This window comes from Corvus kubaryi, unplaced genomic scaffold, assembly GCF_017639235.1.
Source record: "Corvus kubaryi isolate FWS band 111438036 unplaced genomic scaffold, C.kubaryi_AGA036_p1.0 137, whole genome shotgun sequence".
Lineage (NCBI taxonomy): Eukaryota > Metazoa > Chordata > Aves > Passeriformes > Corvidae > Corvus > Corvus kubaryi.
The window spans coordinates 3,770,018-3,782,489 of NW_024580671.1; the positions used below are offsets into that span (position 1 = coordinate 3,770,018).

A 12,472-nucleotide genomic window follows, 5' to 3' on the forward strand; every position below is an offset into this window, starting at 1 on the left:
TTTTGCTTTAATGTTTAAATCCAAATTGTTAACCTAGAAGTGATTATAGTGGTAATTAAATTTTTGCTTTTATTCTTATTTTACTCTTTACTATTGTACATTATAGAATACCAGCAGAGAGCAATATCCTCTACCACCCGTTATACAATGTGGGTACGGAGGTGAAATGCAGGGCATTTTTCAAGCTGTCATTGATCTGTAATATCTGAAAGAAACACCCTGAGGACACATGCTGTTGTAAAGCATGTGTTGTGTTTTCATAGCTCTAGATTTTTTAATTAAATGCTACATATATTTTGTTTTGCAAGAAGGACGGAAAAAAATAAATAAGGAAAAACTACTAAAAATTTATAATTGCTACTTTTTTTTAAGTTGAAAGAAAACAAAAACAAAAGCAGTTGCTTTTTAAAGGCCAAGAAGGAGGCTTTTCATTTTTTTATTTTCCAAAGTAACAGGAAAGCTCTTTTCATATATTAGGGATTTGTAACTTTGCACAAATAAATATTGTTATAGTGTATGACTATAATGGAAAGAAGTTAATATAGAGCAGTTGGCATTTCATATTCAGTGATACACTGCAACAATATTTTTTATTAAATGTTGTAATTTAAAAAAAAAATAAACAGAAAATAATCCTATGTATAAAGATACTCCAAGCTATCTGATAAAAATGCACAATCACTGGATGAAATTGCAGCATATTGACAGATAATTAATAATGATTGGTTTGAGATTTTATAGTAACCAGCTACATTGAAACTTCGGCTAAGGTATTAAGATGGCTTTACTTTTTTACTTTCTGAACAGGGATTTTGCTTTCCTTTCATTCCTGAATCTCACAGGAACTATTTAAATCTAAATAAAAATGCTATATGAAACACCACTTTCCACCAAATACAGAGACCACTTTGCTACTTATTGCATTGTAAGCAAACTATACTCTACAGCTTTTCCAGTACATGAAAGTCTTCAATACTTGAACACCTAATACTTGCCTGAAACAAAAGGTAAGCAAGGCAAAAAATATGCTCATGACAGAACAAAAGACTTTCACAAATGTGCTGCTAGTGTATTTCTGTTCTCTACAGAGCACACCCACTTTTTAGGGCTGTGGAGGGCACCCATGCTTGTCACTGGGGCTGGCTCCTAAAGTGCTGCTGGAGAGATCACCTTCCGTCGCTGTAAGCGATTGCAGATGCTCACAAACTGATTGTGTCTCACCCAGTAATGTTTGGCCTTAATTAAAGCTCTCTATTTACCAGGCAATCCCAGTTTTAAGAACAGCGCCTAAAACTTTGTTTTCATCAGCTGTTCCTCGCTAAACAGATGGTTAGGACTGAGAATTTTGATCTCTGTTTCCAAGGATGCCACAGGTCTGATCTAAACCTGTCAAGAGTACTGGATCATTTACTTATCTAAATTAAACTCACTCTGAGCCAAATAACCTCCTAACCAAAGTTCAGCTTCAGCAATTCAGAGCCAAATCCAAGTTTTGGGGCTTTCCCTATGGAGGTAGGAACAGCAACTTGGGATGCTGCAGGTATGTTAATTTTAAACTATACTCATACATATTTACTTACAAAAAAAAATGCTCAGAGAAAATATCCTCATCATAAAATCTGGGCAGATACCGTATTAACCTTTGGTTTTAAACAAATATAGTTTGTTCTCCACAAATCTTTGTGGGAATGAATATTAGCCTGGAGGAAATAAGTCTCCATTTACAGTTACAGCCCCTTGCATGGAAAGCAAGTGCAGCTCAAATGTAGAAAGGAATCAAATGTAGTGTGGAGAGCCACTAGACACCTCTAGTTTAAAGCAAGGATGAAGCTACATTGGCCAGTTACCAGCATTAGCGAGATTAAAATGAATAAACAAACTCAGCTCATACTGAAAAATTCAGAATATTTTCATACTGAAAAAATTCAGTACCTATTTCATAGATACTGAAAAATTTAGCCTTACCACTACACAGGCCTAACGTATAGAATCTAACAGAAAGTTTAACACTGAAAAAGCTTACAGAGAAAGTATATGCATGTAAACCGAAGAAATGGTATTGGTGCATCTTGTCTAACAGAATGTGAAATACACTACTCAAAAAAGTTGAGTATTGCTGGGGTGCTTGTGTTTAGTCAACAGATCCATAAATAAACCTCTACAAGGTTTTAACGAAACAGTGATCTAGTGCACTGTGCAATCACAATTACATGTATATAAAAAAAAAGGCTTAAGTTACAATCAAATTTGAGAAAGGAATCCTGCAATTCTTCACCATTCAAGGACGAACCTACCATCTGATGTATGAAACAGCCAAGCTGGTTGATAATGGTGGTGGGTGCCCAGGCATTATACAGATCCTACCAAATGTATTTCATATATATTCTTACATAGATCTCTGCTTAATTTGGTCTCTCTTCAAACTAAAAACATCATAACTAAATTCCTAATTTATAGATCTCAATCCATGTTAAATAGAGGTGAACAGTATTAAACAATAGGAAATAATTTAAATCTTGCACCAGAATAAGATGAGCTTTCAGCATTTCTCAAGATACTCTGCTTTGGTCGCTATGTGACACCCTTGTGTCCATGACAGAAGGCAGCTCTCCTACTGACACCTATGCAAAACTGCCAGCAATATAATACTGACAAACAAGGCAGTATCTGTCCAAAAAGCAGTACAGTTTTTAGCTGCTCACCATACAGAGGATGATTATAACTTCTTAAAACTATTCATGAGTGATTATGAGTCACTGAAAGGCAGCTCCTTTGGAATAATTCATTTGTAAATAAAATTGTCCTTCAGCTTGGCCCCAACAGCTCTTCTTTAGCTCCAATTATGTACAGGAAAAGTAACAACAGCAGTGACAGAATATCAAAGTGATGTATTTGCACACAATAAGGAGAATAACTCAGAAGGTACCTGGTAACACACAGTAAGAAATGCTTTCTTACCTGCTTTATCCCACAATAATTTGCTATGCTGTCTACCAGCTCTGACATCACCTGCACTTCATGGGATTTCTTATTATTCATAAACTCATCTGGTTTGATACCTGTCTCAGATTAGGAAAAAAAATACACATTAACACAATCTGTAATAACAAGGATTTGTGATCAATCATTAAAAAATAGCTTTTATATGCTATAGTGTTTATATATTTTCAGGATAGTAATTTTTTAAATTAAAAACTCATTAAACTATTACAAGATTAAACTTCTGAATTATGCGTGAATTAGCAAGATTCAACACACTGTAAAACTCAGTTTTTTTAAGACGTAGCATATCTAATACCTGACCAAATATTACACAATAGCTACTACTATAAAACCGTACTATTTCTTCCTGTCCATTGAAAAATATTTATTTTTGTCTCATTTATCACATTTACCTTTCCATAAATGAAATATAAGGGCAGGGACAATTAATAATTAATAATATTAATAATAATTAATAATATATATAATAATAATATATTATATTAATATAATAATAATAATAACAGTACAGCTTGTTAATGCCACAGATTTGCTGACAATATCAAGAGGGAGATATCTCTAATAAAAGCTATGAGCAATACTGGGAAAATTCAAAGGAAGATGAACTTTCCTTTTCTTTATTTACCCTATGTACTGGTTACAGAACTGTTAAACCGTTTTGGCAGAAAATCACTCATTTCAGTGTTGCTGGAGAATGTGTTAATGAGATGGAGTCAACCTCCACCATGGGTTTACTGTTTGTGGAGAACACCAAGCACCCACTTGCTAACCTCTGTGCAACTCCAGCCAAAAGAGGAGCTCAAAAGTCACTCCCTTGGGAGAAACCCACGTATTTCTCTTTGGGATCCAATGCTTCAGTACACTTGGACCCAGTAAAATTGATGGAAATTTTTGTAAGTCTGAATGATGGTAGAAGAAACCGGACCATTACTGATGAGCATGCTCCTAGAAAACAGGACTTTTCTACATGAGTAGGCAGATTAATATACTTTCCCATTTTCTGCTTTATGCACAGTACATGTTCATCTGTCCAGAAACTGATCATTAGGCAAAAACTATGTTTTTTGATCAGATCATGCTGGGAGAAGAGCCAAGTGTGTTACTTCTTTAAAAGAGAGTGGGGAATTGAACTGAGCTTGTAAGAAACCCAGCGCTTTCTCTATTTTTCCCAAACCCCAAGGGATCTGTCTATTTCTTAAACATCTGGAGCTTTTATAATAAACTGCTATGACAATACTTAAAGTCTAATATAGACTCTATGAACTGACAAAAGAAAAATAGACTAAAAGACTTAAACAATACAAATAGCAGAAACAAGTGTTTGTCATTTCATTGAAGAATCTCCTTAACACTAAAATTGTAGAGATCTACACAGCATCCTAAAAAGCTCTTAATTTGTAAGCATATCAGATTAAAGAAAAACAGACAGGAAAATAAAATTAAAAAGAAAAAAGGTTTCTCTTTTTGTTTATATTTGAACATTTTTGTGTCCAGATAGGCTCATCAGAAGAAGCAGAAGAATTGGAACAAGAAGAAACCAACATTTAATTTCTTGACAGAAATAAAAGTTGCTTTTTCTCCAAAGCAGCACTGTCACTTTGGACAATGACCACATACTGCACCTTTACTCTTTTCTGTATTATGAACTCAAGAGACTGAATGGGGTAATGCTAGATGAAGCACTATGTCAGAGAGTACTTAATCCAGATTAAGTATTTCAAACATGGTAGAAATCCAGAATGATTAACTAACTTACAAAAGCCGAGGTTCCAGATAGAAAAAGCATAATTTGTTTATATCTACATATATAGATTACTTATCACCTCAGCTACATAACTTTCTTAAGGATTTTTTTTACTTCTTTCCCTGCTTTCTGCAGGATAACACACTGCTTATATTTCAGCTCAGGGAAAACTATACTGTTTGGAGAAAATCATGGTTTTTAAAATAAATTTTATTTTTCCTGCATTTTTAGCAAAATTCTGATAGGTTTTTACATTATTCTGAAAAACAAGCAGACATATTACAAACTAATGCAAACAAATGTATCTGGGGACAGTTTTATATCACCCAGACAATTTGAAAATTTGAAAAAAAAAAAATACTAGTTTGACACAAACTGTGAAAATTCTTTCTGCTATCACAAAATTACTTTCTTGAAACAAATAATTGTACATGTACAATTCCTTATTATGTGTACAACTGATGCAGGCAGAACAAATACTAATTTCAAAAACCATCAGAAATTTACAGAACCATCTCCCTTTGTGATGAAAAAAAATAAAATGTAGTTTCAAATACATTACAGAAGTAGCTTGGGTATGACAGAGTAACAGAAAGTTTAATTGTACTAGTTTTAGTTGGTACTGCAATGTTGCTCATTCCCACTGCAAATCCCTAGTATAAGCCCCTGTACTCCATTTGAAGAACTGCTTTAACTCTGTAGTTAGCTACAGCTACATCTTCACCTGTGATGCTGAGCAAATTGAGGAGAGACTGTTTTTCTGTCCTGGGTTGCAGTGTATTCTATTACCATCCCCATCAGCTGTTGAAATCAGGTGGGGCAGTGTTTCCTTGCCTCCTCCCCCCAGACTATCTTTCTGTTAATGGCCCATCATTGTCCTGCCGTCTGACTCAGAGATAACTCCCTCCGAACTATCTTCTGTTAATGAGCCTGATCAACACTTGGCCTTGCGACTCATCATCCCATTGTGAGATGCTCCACCCAGAGGGAGGAACCACGCATTCCATCCTGGATATGATCTGAGATGCTGTACACCAGAGGCAACCTTTCCACTGGATTCCCAGGAGTTACACAGCCACCACTGGACCTTCTGAGAAAGAGCAGATCCTTTTTTCTACAGGATCACTGTTTCAGAGGACTGCAGCCACCATTCTACCAGACTGCTACCACCACCCTGCCTAACAGGGTGTCAGGTTGTATCTTGACTCTGTCAGTTTGAACCAGTGTTTTCTTTTAGTTTTTTATCTTTTCTTTAATTTCCCCATTGAATTGTCATTCTGACTTGGTGCCTCCCACTGGTTTGTTTCCAAAGTAGTACATTTTCATATAGGGCTAACACATATGTTTTTAAGATCTCCTATTGCAGGATGCAGGGGATTTATACCCCAGCTACCTGTGGAAATTCAGATACACCAGCTAAAAAACCTATACGTTTATAGTCCACACCATACAACCCCATCTATACAGAAGTTTACTACTGTGATTTAACTCCATGATCCAGAGTGAGGAACTGGAAAAACCATATGCTCAAAAAAAACTCCTCTAAGGCACAGTGGTGTTCTAGCACCTGGAATTTAAAGATGGATTCATTAATAGTCACCACATGACACGATTATTACCTTGGCCATAAACACACTGCAAAGGTAGAGTACTCTTAATCCAACCCTCACTTCTGGGTGGTTAGGAAGCAAAGTGGAACACCCTTCAGACTCAGAACTCCATTCTGAGTAGTTGTGTCCACAACGTGCTTAAAATGTTCGTGCTTCCCAATTATTCCCAGGAAGGATAGCAATGTGTCTATATTAAGACTGCAAAGAAGCTAGAGAACTATGTAAGTATGCAAACTGTGGCAATAGGCTCAAAAGTCTGTTTGTCTTAGAAGAAGAAAACTTATTAAAAACATCTGAAGCGTAAATGGAATTATCCTGATGTGTATTTTTCAGAATATATGCAACACCATCATAAAGTTGCCAGTTTTCTCAGACTTTCACTTCTCTTGACTTGCAAGCTTTAGCGTATCAGGAACAAACATATCTTCTGAAATACATAAATAAGTCCCAAATATCTAAAATAGCTCAAAGTTAAAAGATCACAATTTCATTTGGCAACTTGCACGTTATGAATCCATAAGTCGGTATTTCACTTCTGCCAAAAGATTACCAGGAACTACAATTAAATTAACTGATATTTACTGCCAATTCAGCACAAAGGTTTTGAGTTATAATTCTACTGTACACATTTGGAACATATTTCATTTTCCCAAGAAGTACAACTCAGAAGTACTGCAAAAATACAAACCCAGGCCTCAGTTACACAACTGAGCATCACTTCTACCACACAGAGAACAAAATATTCAGCAATTGCCTTATTCCTGATGCTCCATTATGCAGGACAAGAAGATGACAGAATCCTCAAAGTTTTGTCTAAGAAAGTTAATCCAGGTATGGACTCATGTACAAGAATGTAAAACTAGAGAATTACAGAAAATTAAGAGGAACATGGGGAACGTGATATAGTAAAAATGAAAATAGCTATAAAGCTAGTGGGAAAGAAATGCAGCATACAGTTGTCAGGTAAGAAAAAAAAAAAGCTTCTGATGAACTAAGAGCATAAGGAAAGAAGCCAGAAAGTAAGAGGAATGCACAACAAATCATTAAGAATATCTCAGCAATGACATTCTAGTACGTCTAAAAAATCTTGGGGAGCCAACCATTAAAAATGGCAGAACTGGAAAGAAATCACTGTAGAAAATGGGAGAGATGCACAACATTTATATAATGGTGCTACTACTTAGGATAAGAAATGTCAGGAGTTTTAATGCACCTAGAGATAAAAGGCACTAGGAGGCAAAGGCAGAGAACTGCTCAGTCTGCCTCTTAAAAACTAATAAGAAATCTCAGTGAGAGAAATCTGGAAAGGCTGAGGACTACATGAATAGTACATTTGCAGTAAAAATGACAGCAGTCTAAGTAAGGATAAATGCCAGTTTATCACCTGATTTAAAAATACAATTGCGGCAAGACTCCCAGTGTCCAACTTGATGCCAATTTAAAAGCGTTTTAAATCAATTCTTTTAACTACAGAAAATGAAATTAGTTTTATCACATATAATTGGTATTAGTCCCAAACATACAGAATTAATAAAACCTTTTTTTTCTAAGACATCAAACATTTTCCATATTTTAGGGTGATACTTCTCAGAAAAGCATGAATAGCAATTATGATTCTTGCCACTCAGGGACAAGACAAACAAAGAGAATTAACAAGGTATCTCAAATAGTGATGTGCCCGCATCTCTGTTCCATCCCCTTGAAAACTGAAATCCATGATGGGTCTACAGATACAGAATGCTCAAATTTTAGCAAGAGAATCCATTTTCTAAGCAAAGACAATGAAGAAACTATCTAGGAACCAATGAAAATGGAAGTGAGGATCATGTAGGAAAAAACCCTTAAATACCAAACTACCCTCCAAAACCAAAACTCTCTTATAGTCCTATAGTGAATAAGTAAACATTTAAATACAAATGTGAATATACCTGTTGCTCCTTCACTGTTTCCTTTCAGTGCTTCAAGCACATCTTCTAATGGGGTACACACTCCAAGGCTGGACAAAGAATGATATTTAGCAGCCAGGGCAAACAAATGTACATTGATAAGCTTCTCAGAGTTTTCACAAAATGCACTGGAAAAGATGTCATCATCTGCACATAAAAAAAAAGGAAAGGATTTTTGTAAACAGCGCTTAACAGCTCTCTAATAGTGCTGACAGAGAACTACAGACAATAAATACTTAGTATCAGACACAACTGGCCATTTATCTGCTTCCCTAAATGGGAAAACTCATTATTTTTCTTCAGCTGTATTCCCCCTTCAGAACCAAGGTCAAATTTTGCTCTTAGCTGAACCAGAGTAAATGTGGAAAAATCTGTTGTTTCAGCAGACCTACTTTAGTATAATTGACAAGCTAATTCAGTCAACATTATCACTTCTCTTTTGTTTACAAAACTTGCCCATTATACACGTCCTAGTCAGCCTTATGTGCCAATATGCACTACCAGATTTTTTTTAAGGAATGCAGCTGTTCAGCATATGAAATGTTTTGATTCACAATCACTCAATTCATGTACTTTCCAAGCTGCTTTGTAACTGGTGAACACTGGGAGAATTAAATTAATTTTTATTTCCAATCAGGTGTGGGCCAGTTAGATTCCAATGCATATTTTGTTAGATTCATGATGAAATACTTTATTTTGGTATTACTTAGTACTGAGTTTCAAAAATGTACATTTATTTTTAAGTGAAATGTATTAATATGAATAATTTATTAATTATGAGATTGCTTTGTATTGTCTAATTCCTCTCTATTTTAGCTAAAATGTGAATTCTACATAGTTTTGCTAATAATTTTTATATATTTGCAATTATTTTAAATATATAAAAGGTAACCAGTCCAGCAAACAAACTGTTACAAAGATTTGGAAGAAGTCTCCTGGTTTGTCTTTTATGTCATAGGTAGATTTTGAGCAAGTACATACCTAGCGCAGTAGCTCTCCTGAATCTGGCATGACAATGGATACAGCTGTTTTGATTGACCTCAGCTCTAATGCTCTTAATTTTCTTGCATGACCACAATTGAAGGTCATGCATATACTACGATCCACTGAAGACAGTCCCAACCATGTCAACATGTTAATTTTCGTGATATGACACTACAAAGGCATGAGCACAGCAAACAAATTTTGTATCTAAGAAAGCAAAAATACTGTCTAAGCTGTGACCAGAATTAACATGGTTTTGTTGTCTGCACAGCACTTCTTACTCTATTTCTCTGTGCTACAAAATCAAGAAAGAAAGCTGCCTTTCTCTATAAACAACTTCCTTGTCTGAACATCCAGCAAATTTTAGTTAGTGCAGTCTTCCTGAAGGATAAGATTTTAACAGGATATTAGAGACGAGAAATAAAGACTGCAGCTTTTAGGGAAAAATGGCAACTTTGCTTTCCAATGTCTCTTCTGTAAGATTTACTTCAGAAAGATAGAAAATAGATGTGCTTTCACTTCTTCAGCAGCTGACATAAAATATATCTACTGTTCTTAGAAGTCTCACTTAACTGAAATCAAATGCAGCAATACCCATGTCCTATAACATCCCAGAACTTCCTTATTTGGTGGAAGAACATGATAGAACGAGCAGGATCTCATGCAAGATTGCTAGTGTATCACCTGTAATAACACTCCCACCAAATTTAAATTGTTGTCCTAGCTTGCCAACTAAAAGAAAGGAACCAACTGCATTAAGGCATCTGAAGCCTAACTTCAAGCTACGGACTGGCAGTTGGTGAACTATGCATTATTTATGAGTATTAAAAATGTTAGTTTACTTGACACATTTCTACTCTGGATGCTCACAAGAGGAAATCTAGCATGTCTTTTAAACAGTCAGTAGATACATCTGTAAACAAATCTTCAGAGGAAAGAAACATATGCCCCAAAGTTGGAATCACAGCACAAACAGTAATTTACAGTAAAATATGAAAATACTTAAACACAGATTTGTCTGTGCCTGTGTCCAATTTACAGCAATGGTGTGATAAACAGAATGCAATATGGCAAGTGTCAGCTTTTTGATGTATATAAACCAGTTTCTGAATCTAAAAAGGGATCTTACATTTTTCCTCAGGGTAAAAGTCAAAACAAGGATTCCATCCTTCACATGATCATTATAATGAAATTATTTTGAACGAGGAAGAGCAATCTCTGTTTTTGTTGGGTTTCAAGATCTCTAATGGCTTGTTTCTGATCCCTAATGTTATTGAGTTGCACTAATGCACTCAAATAAGCTTTGATACCACATTTCTCTCTCTCTCCTAACTTTAATACAGGCTAGCAGTGCATTAACTTGCAAATGTAAGAAGACGTTTTCAGGTATCTTCACTGAAAAACTCATATTTTACTCCGAAGTATTTTCATCATGTGACTAGATGGACAGATACCACGCAGTCAAATGAGTAAGGCATGAACCAACAAATCAGTAAGCACATGCCCTTTTATACTACAGTGCAGTCTGTTAAACAGCATAATTTTAAAGTCAGAAAAAAAACGGGCAGTTCTTCCCTTTTTTCTTTTAATTAGCAGAAACAATCCCTGCAGAAACCAAGAAGAAATGTTGTATTTTAGCCACAGCTAAAAAGCTTCATACTCTTCAAAAGACGTGCCTAATTTTAGACATAAATTGTCTTTTTTGTTCCGGTAATTTCTGCATCAGATTCTGTAATATGCATTTTGAATGCAGATTATTAAATTATTTTCCTGTTTTAAAATCTACAAAACAATACTGTGCCCTCCTGATTCTCATTCTACTCTACAGGCCACCACTTTGGTGCTTGAATCATTCCATGGGCCTTCCCATAGAAACAGGATAGATCAGAGTAATTTTCCTTCAGTTTTCTTTATGATGATTTCATCTAACAATTAGTTTTGTTCCCGCCTTTATTTACATTCAATTTTATGCCCTGTTGCTCTGAATCAGTTCTGACTCTGACATTACCTGTCAAGAACATTAAGCCCGTCCTTGCTGCTTCCTAACAATTTTGCTTGCTGACCAGACCACTATCTTGTTTCCATCTGGCTCTTGAAGTTAATTCATAATCCAGTGTCTTTTCCATGCGCAAATAAACTCGGTGGGATTTTTCCCAAATAACTCAACCCTTTAAAAATGAGTCTTACAGTTAATATTTTGCGAGGTCTTTAGATCCAAGGAGAAATGTTGCTAGTGATGTAGCAATTCACAGTCCTTCAATCTCTTTCTGAGTCCAAATCATTATCTTAGCTTGTCTTCTATGCCAAGAAGCACAGAAGAGCTCTTGGAGGAAGCTCTGTGGAGCCTTCTTTTAGACTCCACACACTTTCCTGCCTCACGTGCCACTTAATACAGGATTTCAGAGCTAACGCAAAGTGACATCTATCTACACTCCATACGCTTTGGCACGACGTAGCCTTTTCTCAGCTGAGTGCTTTGTCCGAGATTTCACCTTGGGTTTGAAAATGATCTCTTTGCTGGGCCTCAGTCCTCCCAAATACCAGAGCTCTCAGATGCTTTATCTTCATTTCTGTACCCTGCCTGAAGGAGCATTATCGGTATGTTTCCCTCCCATTTGGACTGCAGTACATTCAGGAACAGTTTCCTAGCTGGCTTCCTCTCCAGTTACGTGAAAATTACTAAAAATATGAAGTGCTTCTTAAACAGATCTTGTCAGAAATAAAACAGCTGTCTTTCTTTGCCAGACACACTGACTCTTAGGATACACAGGGAAGCGGCGTTTCGGCCTTTCCAGCTGTCCTCCGCATCTCCAGTTTCAACACTCGGAGGACTTTTAACTGTTAATCTTTCCACTCGTGGAGGCTTTTTGTATGCTTTGTTCGGTTTGGGGGCTCTTTCATTCTACTTCTATTCCGGAGAAATCAGTCAGAGTGAAGGAATCTGACAGTTCGGAGTTTCATTTCGTTTCCAAATGAACAGGATGAAATTAGCGACATGAGACCACCGTCACAACCGCCACTACCGCGAGACCCGGCAGTGCAATTCCCAGCCCGGCTCCGCTCCCTGTGAACCGCGACGGTCCAAACACGCCCCGTTTCCCGGCCGCAGCCGAGCGGCGCCAGCTCCCCGCGCTCCCCGGCCCCACTCACCGCACGGCGCCGCTGCGGCGCCCGCGCCCGCCGCC

The 12,472-nt window shown here is 36.5% G+C and overlaps 1 protein-coding gene across 4 annotated transcripts in view; it reads right to left on the reverse strand.

Moving 5' to 3' along the window:
• METTL25 (methyltransferase like 25) overlaps positions 1-11,474 on the reverse strand; it is a 52,037-nt gene extending 40,563 nt beyond the window's left edge. For 3 of the 4 annotated variants that reach the window (XM_042017643.1, XM_042017645.1, XM_042017641.1), the window contains exons 1-3: positions 9,285-9,411; positions 8,286-8,450; positions 2,959-3,059 (exon numbers count right to left, since the gene is read on the reverse strand). In XM_042017643.1, the coding sequence (XP_041873577.1) occupies positions 2,959-3,059; positions 8,286-8,450; positions 9,285-9,396 (378 nt within the window). In that variant the 5' untranslated portion in view covers positions 9,397-9,411. Of the gene's footprint in view, positions 1-2,958; positions 3,060-8,285; positions 8,451-9,284; positions 9,412-11,295 lie in introns of those variants that run through there. The other variant, XM_042017644.1, reaches the window with a different exon arrangement.
• Positions 11,475-12,472: the final 998 nt, after the last annotated feature.